This window comes from Ursus maritimus, unplaced genomic scaffold (genome assembly GCF_017311325.1).
Source record: "Ursus maritimus isolate PB19 unplaced genomic scaffold, ASM1731132v1 scaffold_25, whole genome shotgun sequence".
In the NCBI taxonomy this organism is placed as follows: domain Eukaryota; kingdom Metazoa; phylum Chordata; class Mammalia; order Carnivora; family Ursidae; genus Ursus; species Ursus maritimus.
This window is the reverse complement of record NW_024425008.1, coordinates 44,814,523-44,838,925: the sequence shown is the minus strand read 5'-3', so window position 1 is coordinate 44,838,925 and position 24,403 is coordinate 44,814,523. Positions and strand designations below refer to the sequence as shown.

The 24,403-nt window shown below is 36.8% G+C and overlaps 1 protein-coding gene across 1 annotated transcript; it reads right to left on the bottom strand.

The window, feature by feature from the left end:
• Positions 1-2,734: 2,734 nt before the first annotated feature.
• On the bottom strand, positions 2,735-22,750 carry PSMA3 (proteasome 20S subunit alpha 3). The gene is made up of 11 exons (XM_008702129.2): positions 22,592-22,750; positions 18,227-18,309; positions 14,388-14,511; positions 11,603-11,704; positions 11,448-11,521; positions 9,065-9,137; positions 8,214-8,279; positions 6,865-6,911; positions 4,521-4,588; positions 3,315-3,379; positions 2,735-2,895 (listed from the first exon to the last, which is right to left on the bottom strand). Exons 1-11 carry the CDS (start codon positions 22,610-22,612, stop codon positions 2,851-2,853), a joined length of 768 nt encoding a protein of 255 aa, XP_008700351.1. The 5' UTR covers positions 22,613-22,750; the 3' UTR covers positions 2,735-2,850.
• Between the last annotated feature and the right edge of the window lie 1,653 nt (positions 22,751-24,403).

Genomic DNA, 24,403 nt, shown 5'->3' with positions numbered 1-24,403 from the left:
AATCTCCCAGAGTTTATATATTTTCTGAGTTTGGGATTTCCAGATCTGTTGAAATGATAAACTATGTTCATCTTTAGAAGCCCCTAGTGGATACTGTTGTGATCCACTGTTTGAGGACAGAGAGAGTGAGAGAGAGAAGGGCAGGGGGCAGAAAGAGGATCTTAAAACAAGCTTCACCCTCAGGAGCAGGGAGCTCAGCGCAGGGCTTGATCTCACGACCCTGAGGATCATGACCTAAGCTGAAATCAAGAGTTGGTGCTTAACTGACTGAGCCCCCCAGGCTCCCCTCAGTGTTTTAGTATGCCTTATCCTCCAGTTAACTAGGATTATTTCAATTTCAGTTATTTATTATGAATTCAGTTTTTTAAAAATGTGTACCTTTAAGCATTTGAATGAATACTATGTGGCTGCTCACACCCAGTGGTGATACAAAGACATGATTTCTCAAACAACTCCCATGGGCCAGGGAGGGGGATTACACTTTATTATAGTGAACACCTAATAGATGCATACACACGACAATGGTAGAACAAAGGCTTTACTTGGTTGGGATTAAGTATAGCTGTACTCATACACACTTCATGTTTTGGAGTTCCCTTTTTAAAAAGAAAATAGTTGGACAATTTTTATGGGAAACACATAAAGGACTGAGAGGGAGAAATCTGACAATCATTTTAGAAAGCTTTCTTTGGCAGGTAGTGGAAATCCTTAGGGAAAACCACTTAATAAATAGGCATTGCAAATACAATATGGATAATGGTAGAGTGCAGGAAAGTACAATAAAGTAGAGATCAAGTCTGCCTTCCATTTCCAAAGGTCAGGAATTCAATAGAGAAATAATATCTGATTGAGTGTTCTACATTAAGACTTGATTTTCATTTGTGGATTTTCTCTAGTTTCTTAATAGCATTTGGGTAAGGGGGTGTTTTTACAAAATGAGAAGAAAATGTTAATCGTAATCTTAATTTGAAGAGCAAAACCTATTGATGACCTACAACTTGATTTTTGTCATTTATTTTTCAGGTCCCTTTATGAATGATGGAAATAGAAGCAAATGGATAGGCTTATCAGATTAAGTGCTTTAATAATCTAAATATATTTTATTATTTGTAATCTCTAAACCAAAACTTTATTCTTCAAAATATTTTTAATTTTTCTTTTTAGGTACCAATATCAAGAAGGTTTACAGTAATAAGGTACTGGATTTTTTTTTTAAGATTTTATTTACTTATTTGAGAGAGAGTTAGCAAGAGAGAGCATGAGCAGGGAGGAGAGGGAGAAGCAGGCTCCCCATTGAACAAGGAGCCCAGTGCAGGACTCGATCCTAGGACGCTGGGATCCTGACCTGAGCCTAAGGCAGATGTTTGACTGACTGAACCACCCAGGTGTCCCTGTAGTCTTATCAAAGTAAAATGTACCAGCTCCACCCCCCCCCAGAGGCTTATTGTATTTCTACAGTGCAGTTACAAAGTGCCCCCACTAGTGAGCCTAGATTATTAATCCTACATAGAATATGTATAAAAGTTAACTGCTTCATAATAGCTGAAGAACCACGTGTATCTGGTTATACAATTTCAGATTTATCTAATGTTATGGCATCTATAGTTTTAGGTGGCTTAGCTGCTCAAATTTAGGTTTCTTTAGAATCAGTGTCTATTCTTTTAAAGGGTTATAAACTATATTATTGTGATTTTTTTTTTTTTTTTTTTTTTTAGTAAGCTATGCCCAACTTGGGGTTTGAACTCACAACCCGGAGATCAAGAGTCACATGCTCTACCACGTGAGCCAACCAGGTGCCCCTATACTGATGTGAATTTAAAAACAGATATACTCACAGCACAGTAGAATATTTATGTGCCATTCATATTTTGGAAATGTATAGAATGGCCATTAGATTGGCTTAGGGATAGTCACCTTATTGATTAGGTGTATAGATAGATCCAATTTAATATTGCTTAGGTGTTTGCCATTCTTAGTTAAATGTGTAAGTTGTAAAATGTAGCATGTAATTTTACATAAAAGTCATGATAATAGTTTTGAGTTGTTGGTGTAATAGTTAGCTATTCATGTATAATGATTTGCTATTTAAACTTCACAGATGTTCAAAGTCCAGCAGTATCCTGCTGCCAAACTCCGTGAGTAGAGATTACCTTCTTAGGAAAGTGACAGTTCGAGTGATTCTGGCATGAGCCAGGTAAAGGGTGTGTATACCTGCCCATAGTTGGCCTGAGTTACAGACGATTTCTTCCTTCTCTGAGTACTACTGTTCAGGTTATGACAGTTCTTGTAGGCCCCAGTACTGATTATATTCTAACTTCTTGTTTAATATAAAATATGGGTATTTTAATTGAACTTTACAGATGAGGAAATTTTTTAAGTGACAAAATACGGAACTTGTGGATCCTTAAATCCACTCCTCTCCACAAATAAAGGGAGGAAAAATTCTTCCTCTCCAAACTAAAACATCTTTCTTGTGTGTCACACTTAAAAATTAACAGTGGCTGATGACCAACAATCATTTCACTAAATACAAAACTGGGTAATGGCATCAAGTAATACCTACTGAATTGGTAGGGACTTACTGCGCAAAACCCAGGGATAAATGATCTTTAGAGTCTAGCTGAGTAATGAAGGAGCTTTGAATTAATTAATGATTCCAAAGCTGCTTTTTGCAGTATCTTAAGGAATTTTTCAATAAGCATAAATATGTACTCAATTATTCCCGCCAACTTCAATCGTTACAAGACAAAAATTTAATGAAAATTGGTCAGTGGGTAGATAATAATCCACGGGGCTAAAGAATTACACGGGGACTGTATTAGAAATTTAAAATAGATGCTGAAGTAAATGTTACATATTATCATCATCTGATTCATCTTCTTCCTTCAGTGATTCCTGTTAAGAGAAAGATAGTGTTTAAAATCAATTTTTAATACTGTTTATAACAACCTGGATCTCACTAAGTATTTATAACTGAAAAATCTTTACAACTGAAGATAACACTGACTTAGAATAACATACCCAAACAAAGAAAAGGATAATTAAGTGTATCTTGTTCTAACAATCAGCTGACTATATTCTTGATAGAACACACAGTATGAAAGCATTAAATGCCCTGGAAAACCCTTACCATTTTCACATACAAAATTTTTGGAACCAGGGCAACCCTATCCCCACTGAGGATAACCTAGAAAATTTCTAACCTTAGTTCAGTTCAACTCTTAAGTGTTGTTTAATAGAAATCAACCAAGTTCCTTTATTATTCAGCGCTTACTTTCATACCTTTAGGGAGTTTTTTACATTCTGCAGCTTACCTTAGCATATTTCTCTGCCTCTTCCCTTATATCTTTTGGAACAATTTCATGTCTTCCTTTAGTTACTGAAAATTAAGCCATATATTTAAATGAATTAGAAATGAGGACTGTATTGCAACTCTTTTCCAATATAATCTACCCAATCCATAGGTATAACCCATCTAATATTAAAAATTATACTATGAGTAATACCAGATGCTCTGAACTCTTTTTTGTGTTTTCTCCACGTAAGATTAAATCTGTCCAAATTTAGCTCTTACACAAACATTAATTATACAGTGATTTATCCTGATGCTATGATAAATTGAGCATTTATTAACGTGCAGCATGATTAATTCTTAAAAAGCTAGCCTCGTAGCCCCATCCATGGTTACCATTGCAAGTAAGAAAAAAATTGATGATTTCTCAGAAAATGGATGCTTCAAAAAAGTAAACCATTCACAACATTAGTCAATTAAGCAGAACTTCCCCTTCAAAAATACTACCTTGTAAATTTGTTACGGCTTTCTTTGTAATAGAAAGGCACTAAGTGGTAGAACACACTTTGGCACTACCTACTGCACTTGAACTTACACACGTTTTCATGACTCAGCAATTCCACCCTTACGTATATTTTCAACAGAAATGCTACATATGTGTATCAAAATTATTACACAAGACATCCACAGCTGTACTATTCATTATAGTTTTTTTAAAAAGCCCACTGGAAAGAGCCCAGCTAACCAGCAGCAAAAGAGGAAATGAATAAATTGTGTGATTATCTGGACAACAGAATCCTACACAGCAAGGCAAATGAACAAATCCTGTACACAACACACATGATTTATACAACGCTGAAGTAAAGAAATCAGGGATAAAAGAATACACACTGTGTAATTCACTTACATAAAACTGAACAACAGGCAAAACTATGAGTTAGAATTCAAGGTAGTGGTTACCTTTAGGGAGAAGGTAGAGAACTATAAATTCAAAGAGGCCTTAAGGGGTTATCAGGGGAACTAGTCTATTTGTTGACCAGAGAGAGCACAGTGGTTACATGAGTATATCCATATTATGATAATTCATCAGTTCATCTGTTATTTGCATACTTTAATATATGTATGTCATTACCAAATTATTTTTAAGATAAAAAGGGAAAGGCCCCCAATTTTAAATTAGGTTTCGTACAGATGACTCAGAGCAAATAAATGTACAAAAATAACTTACTTTCACCAACCCAGCTGAGCTCTAGTTCAAAAGCTTTATCCTTAACTTCATCATGTACTATGTAAATTCTAGAACACAAACGAGAAAATTAACATTTACTTGGTCATCTATAAACATGTACCCAGTCAGCACAAATTAGAACACCCATCCCTAATACAAATATTTACATTAGTCTGTATTTATGAACAGTTCTAGAAAAGACAATAGGCTGGGTGGCTCAATAAGTTGAGCATCAGACTTTTGATTTTGGGTTAGGTCATAATCGTCAGGGTCGTAGGATAGATGGGCTCCATACTCAGTGCTGGGACCCTGCTCGAGATTCTCTCCCTTTGCCTCTACCCCTGCTCTCCCTCTCACTCTGTTTCTAAATTAAATAAATCTTTAAAAAGAAGAGACAGTAAATCACACAAGGATGGATATAAAATTAAATACTACAAAGGAGTGTTTACAACCCAAGTTGTTTGGTACTGTTACATTGTAGACCCACAACTCAAAAAGATACCTTAAAAGGAGCACAGATTCAAAAGGGAAAAGGCCATTATTACAACTGTACCTTTTCAGGATATTTGTTTATTCCTTTCATTAAATGATTTTTTTAAAACAAATGTATTAGTTTGCAATTATTACTGGTCTCTTCAATCTGAAGCTTCTTGGCAGGGTCTTTTTAAACCCCTTATCCATTTTATAAGAACTATATGTCCCTTAACCTGGCTTTCAAACTGTAATACATGGCAAATTGCAATAAACAAGGAGGCACTGTCACACAACATTAAATTTAGTAAAAGTATCAGAGCAAAGCTTTCTTATTTTACCTTTTCTAGCATCTTCACACACTTTACTTTGGAGGATATTTTTAAAGCCTTGCTATAGTATGAGAAAGCATCTTAATTTTCTAGACTAAGTAAAAGATACATAGTGCTCATTTTATTAAATGGTAAGGGGATGGCTTTCCCTACATGAACTAATTAGTTTATGCTGTTACACCTAAACATAAAAAGGTGTAGTAAGGGCTGATTTCCAGAAGCACTTCTCAATTGAAAGAAATGGAGTTTATCACATTTAAACTGTTGCACAAGGCACCTGGGTAGCTCAGTTGGTTGAGTATCCGACTTGATTTCCACTCAGGTCATGATCTCAGCGTTGTGAGACTGAGCCCCAACTTGTGCTCTGCATGGGGCATGGAGCCTTGCCTGGGATACTCTCTGTCCCTCTGCCCTTCCCCCTCCCTCTTTTATATAAAATAAGAACAACAATAATCTGTTGTACAATTCGGTGAGGATTCTTTATCTTCCAAGTGGTTCTACTGTAAGGTAACTCCCAGAGCTCCTCATGTGATTAACTGACAATCATAAAGTGGGTCTGTTGCTTCACAACCACAAGAGAAGAGGGGGTCTCTTGGTAAAAGGGGGAGGGAGGAAGATAACATGGCAGTGTCGAGTGGTGACAATTAAGACAAAATCATAGAACACTTCAATATTTTACTACAACTAGCAGTTTAGAAGAGATTACGGTAGGTACCATTTAAATATATACAGAGCCTCTAGGACTTTTATTTTTCTCACATGTACTAATTGTAAAACCTGAGACATTTGCACAAACTGCTGACTAGACCATGTTGATGTTAGTTATAATGTGGAGTAGATAATATGTTGATTACTTTTAAATCTGAAAAGCTACCTGCAAAACTAGCATTTTATTGGATTTTTTTGAAATACCACGTGCCTACATTCTTTGATCTGGAAGAATCATGAATTTTGAAGCATTCCACTCAGGTTTATGGACTTAGTTGTTACTTATTGTAGTCACATATGCATTCTACTGTGTGTACCTGGTAATATGAACCACTTCAGACTTTCTTAAAGCTGTTTTTAAATGTATTGAAATACTGCTCTTATCTTCTCAGAAAAGCATTTATGACTAATGTATCTTACCGTCCAAGAAAAACAGATAATATAAAGAACCCAGCTTCATGGTTCATGTGTAGAAATAACTAGCTGTAAACCAAAAATAAAGTTTGTAAACCAAATTCCTATTACTGGGACTTCTGAGATTTGAGAGAGTAGGAGCTATCAAATGAAGCTCCTAGAGGTCCACACTATGTCCTCCCGACTCTTGAATTCTTTCACCTAAATAGTTTTAGTTTGTCAAAACTTCATATTCCATTCACTATCACTTGGAATATGGATAGTCCCCTTAATGAGACTTTCTAGAATGTTAAATTGACATTCTAAAAATTAGGCATGAAGTTATTTTAAAACAAAACAACCAAAACAGACCTTTAGAATTAATGTATAAGGTAAGGTCAAATGAAATATTTTTGTCAATGATAAAAATTCCAACTTACATTTTTGCAACTTCTTTAACAACATCACGGCAGGTCATTTCTTTCATCTATAGAAAATATTGAGTCATGAGTCAAAAGAAGACCTTTATACTTATATAACTATTTTCAGATTCTTTTCTCAGATTTGTCAATAACCCATGCTTTTAACATAAGTCTCAGACATAAAATCAAAACCATGATACTGAATTTAAGAATACCAGTCTTGATAGGAAATACATTATGTGGAACTAACTACAAAATCAACGGGCATGGGCTTCAAAAAATTACTACTAGAGAGTGCCTGGTGGCTCAGGTCCAACTCTTGATTTCAGCTCAGGTCGTGATCTCAAGTTGTGAAATCGAGCCCTGCATCGGGCTTTGTACTCTGTGGAGCCTGCTTGAGATTCGCTCCCCCTCTGCCCCTCCCTCCCCCTAAAAAAAAATTGGTACTGGGAGAAGGGTAAGACTTATTTATTTTTGAGAGAGAGTGGGAGGGAGAACGTGAGTGCAAAGGGGGGAGACTCCCTGCTGAGCAGGGAGCCCCATGCATGACTTGCTCAGTTCCAGGACCCTGGGATCATGACCTGAGCCAAGGGCAGATGCTTAACCAACTGAGCCACCCAGGTGCCCCGCCCCCTTTTTAGGGTAAGACTTAAAATAGAAGAGATATAATTGAAATTCAAAGTGTGAGCCTTAATTATATCACAGTTTGAAAAAGTTACAAAATGACACTTGAGAGAATACTGAGGCAGTTTGATTATAGACTAAATATTTGATTATATCTTAGGTGTGATAATGATATTCTACAGAGCTGAACTCAAGCATTTAGAGATAGTGTCATTGTAATTGTTTCAAATAGTTCAAGAAAAAACAAATGGATAAAACACTGAAAAATAACTGTTCAATCTAGATAGACATAGTTGTGCTGTTATCTTTTCTGATGTTTAAATTTTTTCATGTTAATTTGGGGGTGAAGTGAAAAAAAAGAATACCTATCTCATTTTTCCCCTTACAGGTTAAGTTCTATGGTGAGTGAATTTTATCATAATAAAGGTAACTTTAAGCAAACTTGAAAAAGCACATTTTTTCTTTAGATTTATTTTTTTGAGAGACAGCATGAGAGCACAGGAGTGGGGGGAAGGGCAGAGAAGAGAATCTTCAAGCAGACTGAGTGAGTATACACACACACACACACACATACACACACACGACCAGCTTTCTTAATCAGTCTCTCATATTCAGAAAGCTCTGCTCAAAACAGCAAACCACACTCTATGTATCCTTAAACTAAAAAGTTTCACTTGTGGTGATAAAACTTCACTACATGAGGATAATGTTACAGGAAAACACAAGCATTAAGTATGTATTACCTGAAGTTTTTCTATTTCTGTCTTTGCAGCTTGTCTGGCTTTGCCAATGGCACAACCCCAATAACCCTATTTAAAAAGAACACACACCAAAAAATACAGATATTATTCAATTAAACTGATATACTATCCTAAAATCATTAGTGGCTGTGACTGTCGATTTAAAGGTTAACAAAACGATGTTAAATGACTTTCAAAATTAAGTATGGAGAAATACAAACACATGTCTAATGAACACCAGGGGGCTCAAAAAAAAATTCTAGAAAAACATGGATTATTTTTAATAGAGGTGCCATACAAGAAAAACAAATTAACGTCATTATATATACTTCATGAACTAGAGATGTTTTTGAGGTTAGGAATGGAAAAATTTTTAGCATTATGACAAAAAGAAATTGAGATAATTGCTCAGTTCAATACTCTAAACCATTTTTTATTATACTGAAAATTTTTTAAATGAAAGGATTCCCATTTATACTTGTGTTTAATGACAAAATATAAAGTCTTTTTTGTAATTAGTAAAAACCATAAATATCTCAGAAGAGAAAAAAAGGTAAGTAAAGCAAAAAATCCCATTTAAAATCCTTTTTTTAAAGGGAAGGTTTTTAGTTTTAAGACACTTAATATTTATCACAATAAAGGAAATACCACATATTGCAATTTTGATGTTCACTATGCAGTTTCTGTAAACATACTAAAAGCGATAAATCTTTCCTCTGCCTCATATCCACAAAAAATTGTTACTTTCCTTGAATTAATTTTAAAGAAACTTCGTGTAATTCAAATATATGGTTTACATGCTAATGAGATACCATTAAACTGGAAATAGAAATTCATGATTCAGAATTACTCACATAGGAAACTCCTGATGGGTCGATCATGTAGAGCTGTGCACCATCATTCACACTGTAAGACCCTAACATGAAACTGCATGAAAGTAAAGTAATAATTTAAACCATGGTTCTTAATACCATAAAAATATTAAAAATTCAGTAAATACACAATTATATTTTCTAAGATGAACTGATACACATAACTCATAGTAAACACTTTGATGAGATAATTTCAATAAAAATTAGTATACACTTGAAATTGTTGAAAATTTGTATGGCTTTGTTTAGTATTAAACTTGCTGATATAACTTTTCTGGGAAGACAGCAGTGTAGACAAAGGAGTGATGACCGATGGAAAACTAATGAGAAGGCCCAACAGGTAAAGGCATACACATGAAAAAGCCAAGATAACAAAACTAACAGGAATACATTCAGTCTGCCTCAAACTCTTGTTACACCCCGTCATTCTTTCTTGGCTATTCCCCAATATTCCTCCAGTTATTTTTCTACAATAATCCAAACTGCTTTTAATGTATTTTTATATGCTCAACAAATTAAAATTAGGCTGTTAAACAATCATACGAATTAGTGATTTTCTGAAATTGTCGTTTAGTTTACCCCAGAAGTAGAAAAGAAACCAGCCTCATCTTATGTATCAGTTCACGTACAGACTACTGTAACACCAACTGTCCAGTTCTCACCCATACAATCATTTCCGTCCATATTAATGAAACTTATCTTTCAGAATATATAACTGGTTATAATTTTAAAACCTTTCCACGTTTCCTTAGTACGGAACACAGACTTCTGTATGATCTTGCCCCTTCCTACATCTTCAGTACTCCTCCTACGCACCAAGAATACCTGACCACCTCTGCATTACCTGAAATGCCCATGTAGTTTCTTAGCAGTCCCTTTGCATGAATACTCTTACCATTCCACCTACATCTCACATTCTTTTCCTTGCCATCTCTCCAAGAAAGCAGCCATTCCCTGACTGGTGCTGGGCCCACTAGTCTGTGTATATCCTATCACCTATAAAACTGTATCAGTGAAAACTTACTCATCTTTGTGTCCTGCCCTCTCACACATATCTGTGACTAAGTCATAGTATATGTTCATTATTTACTGAAAAAGTTCTCCACTATTCTTATTCCCTTAGAAATAGAGAAATGATGAATTCAAAGTGTTCAAAGATTTAAAAAAGTTGAAAGGTATTCTATGAAGTCTGAAAGCAAAATGTTTCAATGTAATTTACGTGAGAACCTTAAGAACAACTAATATAAAAAATGTCCAAAGGCCTAACTTATTGGTGGTAGAATAAAACTCAGATTTTCTTTAACATCTGTCCTCAGTAATTTAAATATGACTGATTAGGAACAACTGAAAGGCAGGACTATAGCTAATAAACTTTCTACAGCCCTTTAACAGTGGCAAGCAATCAGATGTTAGTAAATGTTCTACTTCAATCAAACAGGACTTTATTTCTTTAAAGTTAAAACTAAACATGTCTTTTTAGGAAAATCTAGAGTGATGACAGGTCTCTGAGCCCTATTTAAATATTTACATGTATTCCAAGTCCTGATGGAGCTGAATCTCCGCTTTCCCCCACAAAAATACCGGCACTTCATCTTAACAACAGAAATAGGAAACTGACTAAGGAGAACTATATGAAATGCAATTTTGTGTGGATTCACTATGGACTGCTAAAAAAAACTCCCAATTAAGAGCATTGCACCTAACTGCTTTAAGTAAGTATAGCCAATGGAAATTAATGAGAAACTGAAGTGTCCCTTTAGTCGGCTACCTATAATGTCAAAGAAAATACATTTAAAATCAGTTTGTTGTTTCCTGAGAATGCTGGGGTCTGACACCAGAGAATTTTTTTCTAGTTTTATTGAGAAATAATTGACATGCATCACTGTACAGTGTACAGCATGATGGTTTGATTTACATGTGTTGTGAAATGCTTACAATAGGTTTAGTAACAACCATCATCTCACAAAGATACAATAAAAAGAAAAAAACTTTCCTCCTTGTGAAGAAAATTCTTAGAATGTATTCAGCAACTTCCCATATATCACACAGCAGTGCTAACTACAGTCATCATACTGTACATTACATCTCTAGCACTTACTTATCTTAGAACCTTTATACCTTTTGACCACCTTCCTCCAGAGAATGTATTATAATCAGATTAAAGTTATTACTAGGAGTTCTGTGTTTTATTACCACTTCAAATTTGTAGTCTTTTTCACTATTCAAAGTTTTTGTTTTGATATAGTTTTATTTAATCATTGCCCTAATACTTTTTGGTCATAGTTCATACCTCTAAGAGTATAAAAGGCTAAGATACCGGGGAAAACAGTACAGATCTGACTGAATATCCCACAAAATTTCATACCTGCAGCCAAAAGGTCGAACAGCACTGTAGAGTGTGTATGCATGTACATACATGGCCACTCTGTCTGCAAGATGCTATGAGAGGGACAAACAGAAGAGCTTATCAGCAAATTTCTATGACTGTTCAAAAGGCTCCTCAACATATTATCAACTTACTTTTAATGGAATGTTATAGCCAAAATTAGATCTAAAGTTGGAAGCTTCTTCTCTTGCAATGTCTGCTAAAGAACGAGCATCTGCCAACAAACCCGCTACTGCCTGAAAGAAAGGAAGTACCAATTTAGTAGATAAATACGTTCCTATCACAAATCAAGGAAAGTGTGTAATTACTGTAGGCTTACTCAATATTTTAACAAGCATCACATTTAGAAATAATTTGGCTTAAAGGTCTTTACAAGGCATTCTGGCATTTTGATTGGGTGGGATCAAAATAAAAGTATGGAATTACAATTCAGAAATTTACCAGGTGTGACTTCACTGTTGAATAATGACATTCAAAAGGAATATTTCTATAATTAATCTTCCATGTCTCCCAATTTACCAGTTCACTATAAATAAGCAACAACCAGAGTACTACTAGTCTTGATCAGGATTGATCTCTATTTAAAGCAGTTCTGTGTTCAAATTACTTAAAGTTTTGGTCTAAGAGGCACAACCTCAAATCTTTTTCAGCTTATTGACTATTAAACTTCAATGACAAACCACACATCTTCCAAGACTGGTAGCTTACAACTGCAGTTACCAAACCATGTGCTGAGAGATGCTAGGGCACTGTAGTGAACTCAATTATGCAACATTTGGAATTTGGGGGATACAGCTGAAGTAGTTCACAGTTTCAACATTAGATCATTCAGTATTCCTTTTAATGCCATCATATTGTTGAGCACCTGGGTTGCTGTGATAAGTAAGTACCATACAAAAATCCATGTGGAACAGGAAATGGGGGGGGCACGCGTAATCTGATTCCAAAGTTTAGGAAGTGCGGTGCACGTTAGTAATTGTGATTGTTTAAAAATAAAAATACTTTTAACTCTGTGTATTTTTTTTCTCTTATAGCTACTAAGTTTTTAGTACATAAACAGTAAGTTGTTTGGACCTAAATGCATAATCGGAACCACTGGGTACTTCTTTTGGAGTAGGGAAGCCATGGGAAAAAAAAAAATCACTGAAATTTCAACTTAGTACTGGGAACCAAGAAAGTCCAGAACCACCAGCTTAGGAGATTTATAAAATTTGGAAGTAAGTGAGATCAGAATAACAGCCCTTTTTCTACTGCTACCTATTAATAGTAGATGAAAATTTCTAAAACATAGCACTTATTACATGCTAAGCATTTTGCATGATTTTTAACCTTTAACAACTGTTAGGAGGTAGGTCCTGTTTTGCAGGTGAGGCAGCTGTGTTTAGAACAACTTCCCCAAAGTTATCCAGCCAGTAAGTTTCATCATTTAAAGAATCTTCTATTGCTTTGGAGAAAGCTTACTGTGAAGTCCAATAATTTTCAAACCACTTGAAGAAGACAACTGTGGAGACAGAATATTAACCCTTCATTATCTCCAACCCTCCTCAACATGGGATGTTTTGCCATTCCAGCTATAAGGAATGCCATCAGTTTCCTGGCTTTAAAGAACAAATGGAACAAATTTTAAAGTTCTAAGACAAAGTCTTCCCATCACTAAAGTACCTTTAAGCATACATGATTTTTTTCAAAATATACCTACCTAAAGTTTGTTTTGTTTTACTAAGTGAAAGAATGTGTAATTCACTAGTTCCCTCCTATCAGCTGGGTTACAATCTGGCAAGTTTCATGAAAACATACCAGTTTCACATTGTGTGTCAACTCTACTCAAATTTTAAAAATAAATATAGAGGTCCAAAATGACGGAAGAAAAGTCATATCAGTATCACTGGCAATAATAAATTTGTTCAGGAGAGAAAATGAGTTCAGAAAAAATAATCACTGAAGAAGCAAAAAGAAAAATCATCTACAGCTTTATACTTCATTGCTTACATTTTATTGGTCCTTTTTGTGTGTAACACATCTCATTTAGAAATATCAAAGATAACAGCAGAATGAGTGGGTCCTATAAGATCTCACCCCGCAAAATGGACTCTGAAATAACATGCAGACCCAAGTCTGAATCCCATTTTATTTCTTTACCAGCTGTGAGTCCGTCTGTTTTATCTGTAAAAATGGGATTAATATTACTTTCACTGGGATGTCAGACTTAAACGAGATAATTAATGTAAAGTGGTCCTAGCACATGTTTTCTTTTCTTCCTTGCCTTTTCAGTAAACAGGGTTAGAATCACTCCTTGTTTTGCTTATTCCTCTGACTAAACAAAGTGTGACATCTATATAGAATGACTTCAGTATATACCAGTAACGTATTTATGCCTTCACTTGCAGTTATGCAAAAGCAGTCACTCAAGACACCAGCTGCATAAAATAAATACAGTGATGTCCATGATGCTATTAAAAAGGATGTGTTCACTTTTCCTTGTATTAAACATCCTTTCTTGGTGCTCCCCTTACTAAAAAGGTATTCTCTATCTGATAACATCTTCAATATGACAGTGATCCCCACAAAAGACATGAAAAGCTAAAGATTCTATGTCTCTCAAGCATACCCCTCACCTACACTGCCAAGATCTCTTTTCTACACATACTTCCCACCCGTCACCCCTCCTCCCTTTTCTTAAGGCAATTTGATTTTTTCATACATGTCTCCAATCAGGTTATAAGAACACTACCTTTCTCAGATAGTGAGCTGTTCACAAGCCAGTAACTCTCTGGATTACTTCTATGGCTGCTCTCTAATCTGTTTCTGCCTCAATGATGAAGTAATAAACGGGTTCTTACAATCACATTTTAATATATTCTAAACAGTTCACAAGAAATTGGACGAGGCAAAATGGAACATTTTTTAAATGTGACCTACCATTCCAACATGCCGATCAACATTAAAAAGTCGTTTGTTGGAACCTTCTTCATAAAGTTTAGAAAGGACTAACTTTTCTACCCCAAAGACAACGCCATCTTTACATCTGATTCCAATAGCTGTACTGGAACAAGTAGAAGAAAATCAATGTTTTTAACTGAAAATAAAAGAAATTAAGTTTAAAAAACAAAAATAGGTAACATTTAGTTTTTTACAGCATGCTAGTACTTTAAAACAAATATATCTGAAAACTAGAAAGAGGACAACCTAAAATGTGATAAATTAGGTCCATATAAATAAACACCAGGTGACCAAAAAATCTAGCACATCATGACATAAAAAGATAATACGTAAGCAAGAAAAGATGCCAACAAAATGTACAAAATGGCAGAGTGTCTGGCATATGTTATCCATATTATAACAAATGTTGATTTATTCATGTTCATTAAAAATGGTACATAAAATGCATAGACAAGACAGGTTATATACAAAATTAAAACATTAACAGTGACTAATCTAGGTGGAAAGCTTAGATTTCTTTTGCTAGGGGCGCCTGGGTGGCACAGCGGTTAAGCGTCTGCCTTCAGCTCAGGGCGTGATCCCGGGGTTATGGGATCGAGCCCCACATCAGGCTCTTCCACTATGAGCCTGCTTCTTCCTCTCCCACTCCCCCTGCTTGTGTTCCCTCTCTCACTGGCAGTCTCTCTCTGTCAAATAAATAAAATAAAATCTTTAAAAAAAAAAAAAAGAATTCTTTTGCTAATTTTCTTTTTCTGCAACGACCACTGCCTATAAGTATATAAAAGAACATAATACACATTTTGTACAACTGCTTAAAACAAAATGGATCTTAATCTCTTAAAATATGGAGAAATTATATTGTTTCAAGATAAAAATACATCATTAACTTTATTCTTCTAATCCTTTTAATAAAAAGGAATTCTGATGAGAAAAATGAACAGAGCCACACATAAATTCCACAAAAAATTTCAGACACTCCTTCCCTCACATTTCAGGTATTTTCAATGACTTCCCAATTCCAGTTTAAACTCCTTGGCCCAACTTTCAAAAATTCCTGAGAATCTACAAATTAAATTTGTAGCTTATTAAATTTCCAATTATAAATCCCACACACTACTGAATTCAACCTCACTATCATTCCCCAAACACCTTATATTCATTTTTGCTTTTATGTCTTTATTGAGGTTATCCTGGGTTCTAGAATACACTTCCTCCTAACCACTCCGTATTTAAATAATTCTCCACAGACTTTTGCAAACTCACTTGAATTTAAACTCTACAGCCTCAGCTGGCCTTTCCTAATTATTCCAAGTCATCATCATTCTCACTTATTTAAATCTAAAATGTTCCTTATTCCAAACTACAAGTTCTCAAAGTATGGTCTGTGAAACCCCCTGAGCATCCCTGAAAAACCCTTCAAGGGGGTATGGGAAGTCATAATTATTTTCATAAGAACACAAAGACACCATTTGTTTTTTCCCACTATATTATGGACATTTGCACTGCTGGTACAGCAGAGAAGCATTAGTAGGTAAAACTGCTGGCACTTTAACACAAACCAAGGCAGTGAAACAAGTGGTAGTAATAAACTACTAATCACTGTATTCTTCATTGCTATGCTCTCACATTTAAACAAACAAACAAAAAAAAACAAACTCTCACAGTTAAAAAATTTTGTTAAGAATGTCCTTAAGAAGGGACGCCTGAGTGGCTCAGTTAAGCGTCTGCCTTCGGCTCGGGGGCTCGGGTCACGATCCTAGGACCTAGGATCGAGCCCCGCGTTGGGCTCCCTGCTCCGCGGGGAGCCTGCTCCTCCCTCTGCCTGCCGCTCCCCGTTTGCGGTGCACTCTCTCTCTGATAAATAAATAAAATCTTTAAAAACCAAAAAAAAATAAGTCCTTAAGAAAGCAGTAATTTTTAAAAGCCGTTTTTTTTTTTTTTAAAGATTTTATTTATTTGACAGAGAGAGAGACAGCCAGCAAGAGAGGGAACACAAGCAGGGGGAGTGGGAGAGGGACGAGCAGGCTCCCAGGGGAGCAGGGAGCCCGATGCGGGGCTCGATCCCAGGACCCTGGGATCACGCCCTGAGCCGAAGGCAGACACTTAATAACTGAGCCACACAGGTGCCCCTAAAAGCTGTTTTAATGTTTAAAAAAAGCAATAATTTTATTAGATGACAACCCTTGAGTACCTGTCTTATTATTATTATCATAATGAAATGGAAGGTACTCAAACATCAAAATACAGTTGCCTAAAGGGAAAAAGTACTGGTAAAACTGTTTGAGTTGTGAACTTTTTCACGGAATACCTGTTTTTACCATCAAACAATGTCAGACAAACTACAATTATTTACAGTTGGTATGTAAATATACTTGATATGGCAGACTTCCCCCCTAAAATGAACAAAATAAGCCCGTCAACTTCAAGAAAAATGGACAGTATTTTGTTGCCTGTGATAAGACTCAAGTTTTCAAGCATAAATTGGAATTTTAGGAAGCATATTCATCACCGTGAGCTTGTCTGTTTTCCAAAACTTACAAATTTTTATAATCAGATCAGTGGTGGTATTAACAAGTGTGATGTTTCCCATTATTTCAATATATAGATGAAAAATATCAAGTTTGGAAGATCTGTTATAGCACAGTGAACCAATATTTTCCCAATGACCAACTTACGTGCATGGGTAAAACATGTGAAGTGCAAGACAGTCCAACAGATTTTAATGTAACACTATAAAAAGTTCATCATTAAGTTTTCAGATGCCACACTGCAACTAGCCTTTAAAAAACTACCATTTGTCCATTTTGGTATAGCATCAAAAAATAACATCCATAATTATCTGAAAAGGATATTAAAATATGCCTCACTTTTCCAACTACTTATCTGTATAAAGCCTGATTTGCTTCCCAGGCTTCAACCAAAGTAACGACATACTGAAGCAGATACGAGAATGTCTTACACTAGGCTTCAATTAACTACTGAGATTTACAAAAATGTAAAACCATGCCAGTCTTCTCACTACATTCGTTTTATATTGCAGAAAAGTTACTTTTCATTAAAAATGTTATTAATATTAGTTTAATGTTAATTTAAATTATTACTTACATTAACATGCAACTATGATTATTTAAATGAATTAAATTTTTTTATTTTCTCAGTTTTAACTTCTAATATGGTAAATATTGCCAGATCCAATAACATGCATAAACAAAAGTTCACTGGTCATGGTAAAGATTGATGGAACTAAAGCCTAATAAATAAATGCTCTTTGAAGTCCTCAATGTTTTGGGTTTTGGTGTTTTTGTTTTTTTTAACAAGTAAAAGGGGGTCCTGAGATCAAAATGTTGTATAATTTTTGTTCCAAACAATCTAGCCCTCATTGTTACATTGCACAATCCTCCTTTAATACCTGGTCTCCTCAATGAAGCTAACGGGGAAAATTATAATTTGTAACTTAACCTTTCCCTTTTTTTCTTGTGTATATTACCTATTAGGGGCATACTCTGATAAAATAGTTATGATCATGGTATATATACTTTAATAAAGTGCTTTGAAGTATTCACTTATATGTCATTGATTATTTGTTTTAGTAGTTCTTTCCTATGCTTAATACAAAAGGTAGTCAGGGGCGCCTAGGGGGTTCAGTAGGTTGAGGTCCCATCCCATTCTTGGTTTCAGCTCGGGTCATGATCTCGGGGTCCTGGATCTAGCCCTGTGTCGGGCTCCAAACATAAGTCTAATTACCAAAAATATAGAAAAGGAGATATTTAATACCTGGTTAAAACATGCTACATTCCAAGTAAAACAATGTTTCTTACCTACTATTTTCTACAGCCTTCATAGCATATTCAACTTGAAAAACTCTTCCATCAGGAGAGAATGTAGAGGCTGACAGGTCATACTAGGAGGAAAAAGGCAACGATGAGCTTAAATTATGTATCTTTGGCAGTAATAACCTCACCATCTTTTTTTCTACACGGCTTACACATCAGAAATGCGTGTTAAGGGGTGCCTGGATAGCTCAGTTGGTAGAGCGTGCAGCTCTTGGTCTCAGGCTTGTGAGTTCGAGCCCTACCTTTGGGTGTAAAGATTACAGCAGGAAGGCAGCAAAAAGAAGGAAGAAATATATGTGTGTTAAATCTCAAAAGATGTTGCTTTGAAGAGGAAAAGGAAGCATGTCAGAGCAGCAACAGCAGCTAAGAGAAAAGCTACTTTAGATTTCTGCTATTGAAAAGCAATAGACAAGTGCCTGGCTGTCTTAGTAGAGCATGCAACTCTTGATCTTGGGGTTGTAAATTCAGGCCCCACACTGCATGCAGAGATAACTTTAAAATCTAAAAAGAAAAGCAATAGATACAAATCTTAGGTAAAGTCAGAATTTTTTTCACACAGAACACAAAGTTCATTTTTGTATAAATGGAGATATTCTGGGTTCCAGACCACCACAATAAAGTGAATAAAATGAGTTTTCTGGATTCCCAGTGCATATTAAAGTTATGTTTGGGGGGTTGTTTGTTTGTTTGTTTGTTTGTTTTTGAGAGAGAAAGAAAACGTGGGGGTATCTCAAGCGGGCTCCACACACAATACGTAGCTTGACAAGGGACTCGATCTCAGGACCCTGAGATCATGAGCTGAGGCAAAATCAGGAGGTGGACGCTTAAGGGACACCTGGGTGGCTCAGTTGGTTAAGCATCTGCCTTCAGCTAGGGTCAAGATCCCAGCATCCTGGGATCGAGTCCCACACTGGGCTCCTCGCTTAGCGGGAGCCTGCTTCTCCCTCGCCTGCCACTCCCCTGGTTTGTGCTCTCTGATAGATAAATAAAAGCTTCAAAAAAAAAGGAGTTGGACGCTTAACCAACTGAGCCACCCAGGTACCCCTAAAGTTATGTTTACACTATACTGTAGTCTGCTCGGTATGCAGTAGCATTATGACTAAAAACAAAAACAAAAACCAATGCGCATACCTTAATTTAAAAAATACTTTTTTTGCTAAAAAATGCTTAACCATCATCTGAGCTTTTGGTGAGTGGTAACCAATCATCAATCACAAATCACCATAACAAACTTAATAATAATGAAAAAATCTGAAATATTGTTGAGAATTACCAAAATGTGACACAGACACAAGGTGAACAAATGCTGTTGGAAAAATGGCACCAACGGACTTGCTTGATGCACAGTTGCTATAAACCTTCAACTTGTAAAAATAAAAAAAAATAAAAATAAAAAAGGCAGTATCTAGTGAAGTGCAATAGAACAAGGTATACCTGCAGTATGGTATGGCAGAAACAGAACCAGTCAGAACATGTTAAATCATTGCTGTAGCACTAACAAACTGAAGGACCTTAGAAAAAAAATATAACATTCAAACATTTAATAAGCATCTACTACTTGTAGTCACTATAAGGGAATATAAAGAATACTCGTTCTTGAAGTCTTTCATTTTCAAATGAGACCAGGCAGAAATCTAGGAGCTGGAAATACAGCAGTAAACTAGAAAAAGGATTATGATGAAAATAAGATGGGTGAAGTGACAGTCTGAGAGCCTAGTACAGACTATCTGATGAGGGAAGGCCTTGCTAGAGCAGTTATGTTTAATCACTTAGGCTGAGCCAGGCCTAAACAAATAACTAGTCATTTAGGATATGTAGGTAGAAATAAGCCTAGCCCAATGAGGGAAAAGAAATAGGCCGCTGTGTCTTGAGCACTAAGTGGTAGAGAGAAGAGTAAATCATATCAGAGGCATGTAAAGACCAAACTACTTTGAGTCTCCTAGGCTGAAGTAGGACGTTTATATCTTTTTCTAAATGCAACTGCAAGTCATTGGGGCTTAAGCAGGGATGGGGGAGGGGGCTCAGGGGGTGATACAATCTAATTTTTTTTAAAACTTCATCTAGAAAATGAACTGTAGAGGGAACAAGGATGGAAGCAGAAATCAAGTATCTCAAGGTGGTGGTTTAGACCAGGAAAAGAGATAAAGACAATAGTTTTGAGGATAGAGTGTAAAAAAAAAAAAAAAAAAAAAAAAAAAAAAAAAACCACACCTTGCTAAAGGACTGGCTCTAGGAGTAAAGAAATTAAACGTGAACCATTGACCTTTTTCACTTGAGCAATTAGAACTGGACCATTCACTGAGCTGAAAACTCTAGGAGATGCAAAATGGCAAGGGGAGGGGGAAACCCATAGGTCTACTTTGGACATGTAGTTTGAAATGCCTATTAAACAATCAAGTGGAGGGGTGTCTGGGTGGCTCAGTCCCTTAAGCATCTGCCTTCTGCTCAAGTCATGATCCCAGGGTCCTGGGACAGAGCCCCACACTGGGCTCCCTGCTCAGCGGGGAGTCTGTTTCTCCCCCGCCTCTGCTCCTTCTTGTGCTCTCTCTCACTCTCTCTCAATAAATAAATATATATAAAATCTTAAAAAAAAAAAACAATCAAACGGAGAGAAATGTCAAGTAGGCAGGTCTTCATACCTGGAGTTCTTGGGAAAAGTGAAGACCAAAGATATGCCTTCAACAGTGGTGCTTCCTGAGTCTCAATTCCATGATTTACTAAATGAAGATTCTTAATTCTACTACTGTAATACCAAAATACCTCACCTGTTTATATTTATCAAGTACTTTTAAAGGGTTTTCAGAAACACTATTAATTGAAGGTCATATTAATATAGCTGCAGGGGCGCCTGGGTGGCACAGCGGTTAAGCGTCTGCCTTCGGCTCAGGGCGTGGTCCCGGCGTTATGGGATCGAGCCCCACATCAGGCTCCTCCGCTGGGAGCCTGCTTCTTCCTGTCCCACTCCCCCTGACTGTGTTCCCTCTCTCTCTCTGGCTGTCTCTATCTCTGTTGAATAAATAAATAAAATCTTAAAAAAAAAAATAAATAAAATTATAAAAAAAAATATATAGCTGCAAAATCAATTTGCTACAATATGCATAACTGACCATCTACTAATTTTAAAATATTATGACATAACCTTAGCATCTCATAACCAAATGAATTAAACATTCGAAACATAAATTGCCTATTATCAAACTCGGAAAACCAATATCTGGGCTTAATGCTGAGTATCAAAATCTTGTTTAAAGTGGATTGATACGGGTGCCTGAGTGGCGCAGTCGTTAAGCGTCTGCCTTCGGCTCAGGGCGTGATCCCAGCACTCTAGGATCGAGTCCCACATCAGGCTCCTCCGCTAGGAGCCTGCTTCTTCCTCTCCCACTCCCCCTGCTTGTATTCCCTCTCCCGGGGGCTGTCTCTGTCAAATAAGTAAGTAAAATCTTTAAAAATAATAATAAAAAAATAAAGTGGATTGATGAATTTAGAAACCCATTATTCAATGCCTCCAGGGCACACAACCAATAAATTCTAAACAAAAACTAGATTTTCTATATGGTAAAATACATAAAAGGAATAAGCAAAAGAGTGCATATGTACAGTACGTTTAACACAGGAAAGTAGTAAACTGAGTAAGTTAACAAGTCCAACTCCAAACCTGGAGTCTATTAACAGATGCGATTAAGTCCCTAGCTAATGATTTAAATGTTTACGGTACTGATGTTAAGTGATGTTAAGTAATTTGTACAGGAAAAACTGGGTCAAAAGAAAAATGTAAAGGACTCTTCAGATTTCACTTTTCAGACAATTTTTCTATTAGCTCTGCCCCGACAGGGGTTCCAGGGACTCCTACGAAGCGGACGGTCAGTATACTCGAAGGCAAGATGGGGAAGGCCCAGTGAGTCAGCAGCACCCCGGGACCTGCAAAGACGGTCCACGAAAGCTCCGTCTCAGACCTCGGAATCTCAAGCCGCCTTGGCTCAGTGGTTCTCAGGAAGCTAACTGTCGCCCAAACCCTTCACACGCTATCTCAGGCTCCACGAGTTTGCACTTTCGGTTTCCCTAAGCCACTCAAGAAAGTGACTCAGCGATCCAAAGCGTCTCCCAATCTCACTGCTGCGCCGCCAAGCCCGCTACACCTGCGCTGACGAGCTTCAGGCCAAGATCACCGCAAACGAGGGCCTACAAATTAGCGCAGGAAAGACTGCCGGTCACCAGACAACTGGAAGCGGCCCACCTGGCCGAAGGCAGTCCCGGCGCACCCCGCGGCGGCGCACCCCGCGCGGTCTGTCCGAGTTCCCTTCAACGCTACTCCGTAGGTTAGTCCATTACGCCAAGACACAGCAAACTCACCCCAGTCCCGATGGAGCTCATCGTGCTGAAATTCACCTCCCGGACACCAAAGGCTTCAAGGCCTCAAGCGCTCCCCCGATACCACAGCCCGCAGACTAGTAACAGGCTCTCTCATTGGCCGCTCTTCCAACCAATAGCCTTCTCCTCTGTGGCTCGTTCCTCCAAGTCGGCCCGAGGAACAGAGAATTGTGGGGGAAGGGGGGAAATTGAACGTGGCGGGCGATGCGCTTGTGCAGAAACGAAAGACTTGGGGTAAGGGGAAGGTAGCCAGGGTTCCTTCCTAGTCAGTTTCTGTCAACGAGCCACTCAGAGTCATCGAGTTGCTTGAGGAGGTGCTCCATTCCATTTCCTAGAAATTAATATTTACCTTTTATATTATCCCCTTCTTTCGCTACTTTATTCTTTCTTAAAGCAAAACGGAGAGATGTTCTTACACTCCTACAAAGACCAGGAAAGTGATAGGGGAGAGGTCTCCCCTCAGCCTTGGAGTCCTGGTTCCAACCCAGTATCTTGAGGGTATCCCCTTCACCCACCTGTTCTCACAAGAAGAAAGGAAGTTTCACTCTAAAGTGCGAGTGTGAGCTCAGGTCAGAATTTTACAGAAGCATTAGTACCTTTTCTATTGAGTATAACTCTGTTTAGTAGACTTAAGGATAAGACTGATTATTTATTCAGCTCCAATATGTCCCAAGTACTGTGTTGAACACTACTGATAAAACGGTGAAGGAGACATCACCCTATCCCTCATGGAGTTTACATTCAATGGAAGGAAATGGACAAAAAAAAAAAAAAGTAAATAGGCAAAATAGTTGCACTTTGTAATTAGAAGGGAGAAGAGACAATGTAAGTTTGAACTTTAGGCCTGGTACTTAGGGAATGACTTTCTGATTGGCTAATATTTAAATTGATTGTTACAGGAATATAAACTTGTTACAGGAACTGTCAGGTCAGTCTGGCCTGTCACGGTGATTAAGTGGTGGAGGTGTCAGGAGGTGAAATCAGAAAGCTGGACATGAGACCGGATCTGGTGGTTTGGATTTTAATCTGGTTGTAAATGGAAGGTCATCAGCACTTTTTTTTAAACTGTTAAATACTTCAGTGTATATTTCCCCTGAAACAAGAACATTTTTACGTATCCACAATACAATTAATTAGAAAATGAACAATACTATTTTCTAATCTATACACTTTACTTAGATTTTGGCAATTCTCTCAATTCCTTTCATAGCCAAAGAAAATCCAAGATCACCTGTTGCATTCAGTTGTCATGACTCTAGCCTCCTTTAAGCTGGAAAACAGTTGCTTTATATTTCTTTAGGTTTCATGGCATTAACATTTTTGAAGACTACAAACCATTTATGGGATATTCCTCATTTAGGTTTGTATGATATTTTTTCATGGTAGGATTCAGGTGATACATTTTTGGCAGGAATGCCACAAAAGTAACCTTGCATTCATGTTAGAACATTATATTAGGAGGCACATGATGTCAGTTTGTTCCATTACTGATGATGTTAACTTAAGATTTATCCACCATAAAGTTTCTATTTTGCCCTTCATAATTAATAAATATCTTGTGAAAAAATACTTTGACACTATCCTTGTAAATATCCTGCTACTCCTCAATCTTTCACCCACTGATTATAGTATCTGATGATTCCTATTTGAATATTATTATGATGATGCTTCCCAAATGGTGATTTTCTAATTCCATCATTCCTTCCACAGATATTATTGGCTTTCTACTGTCAGGTCATCAGCAGCTTTTTAAGCAGGGGAATTATATGATCTAATTTAAGTTATTAAGTGATC

Coding starts and splice junctions, on each gene's coding strand:
- PSMA3 (XM_008702129.2), bottom strand. CDS start 22,612: ATGAGCTCCATCGGGACTGGG. Junction 14,512..18,226: donor AAGGCTGTAGAAAATAGTAG/GTAAGAAACATT, acceptor TACTTGTTCCAG/TACAGCTATTGGAATCAGAT. Junction 3,380..4,520: donor GCTCAGCTGGGTTGGTGAAA/GTAAGTTATTTT, acceptor CTTAATTTTCAG/TAACTAAAGGAAGACATGAA.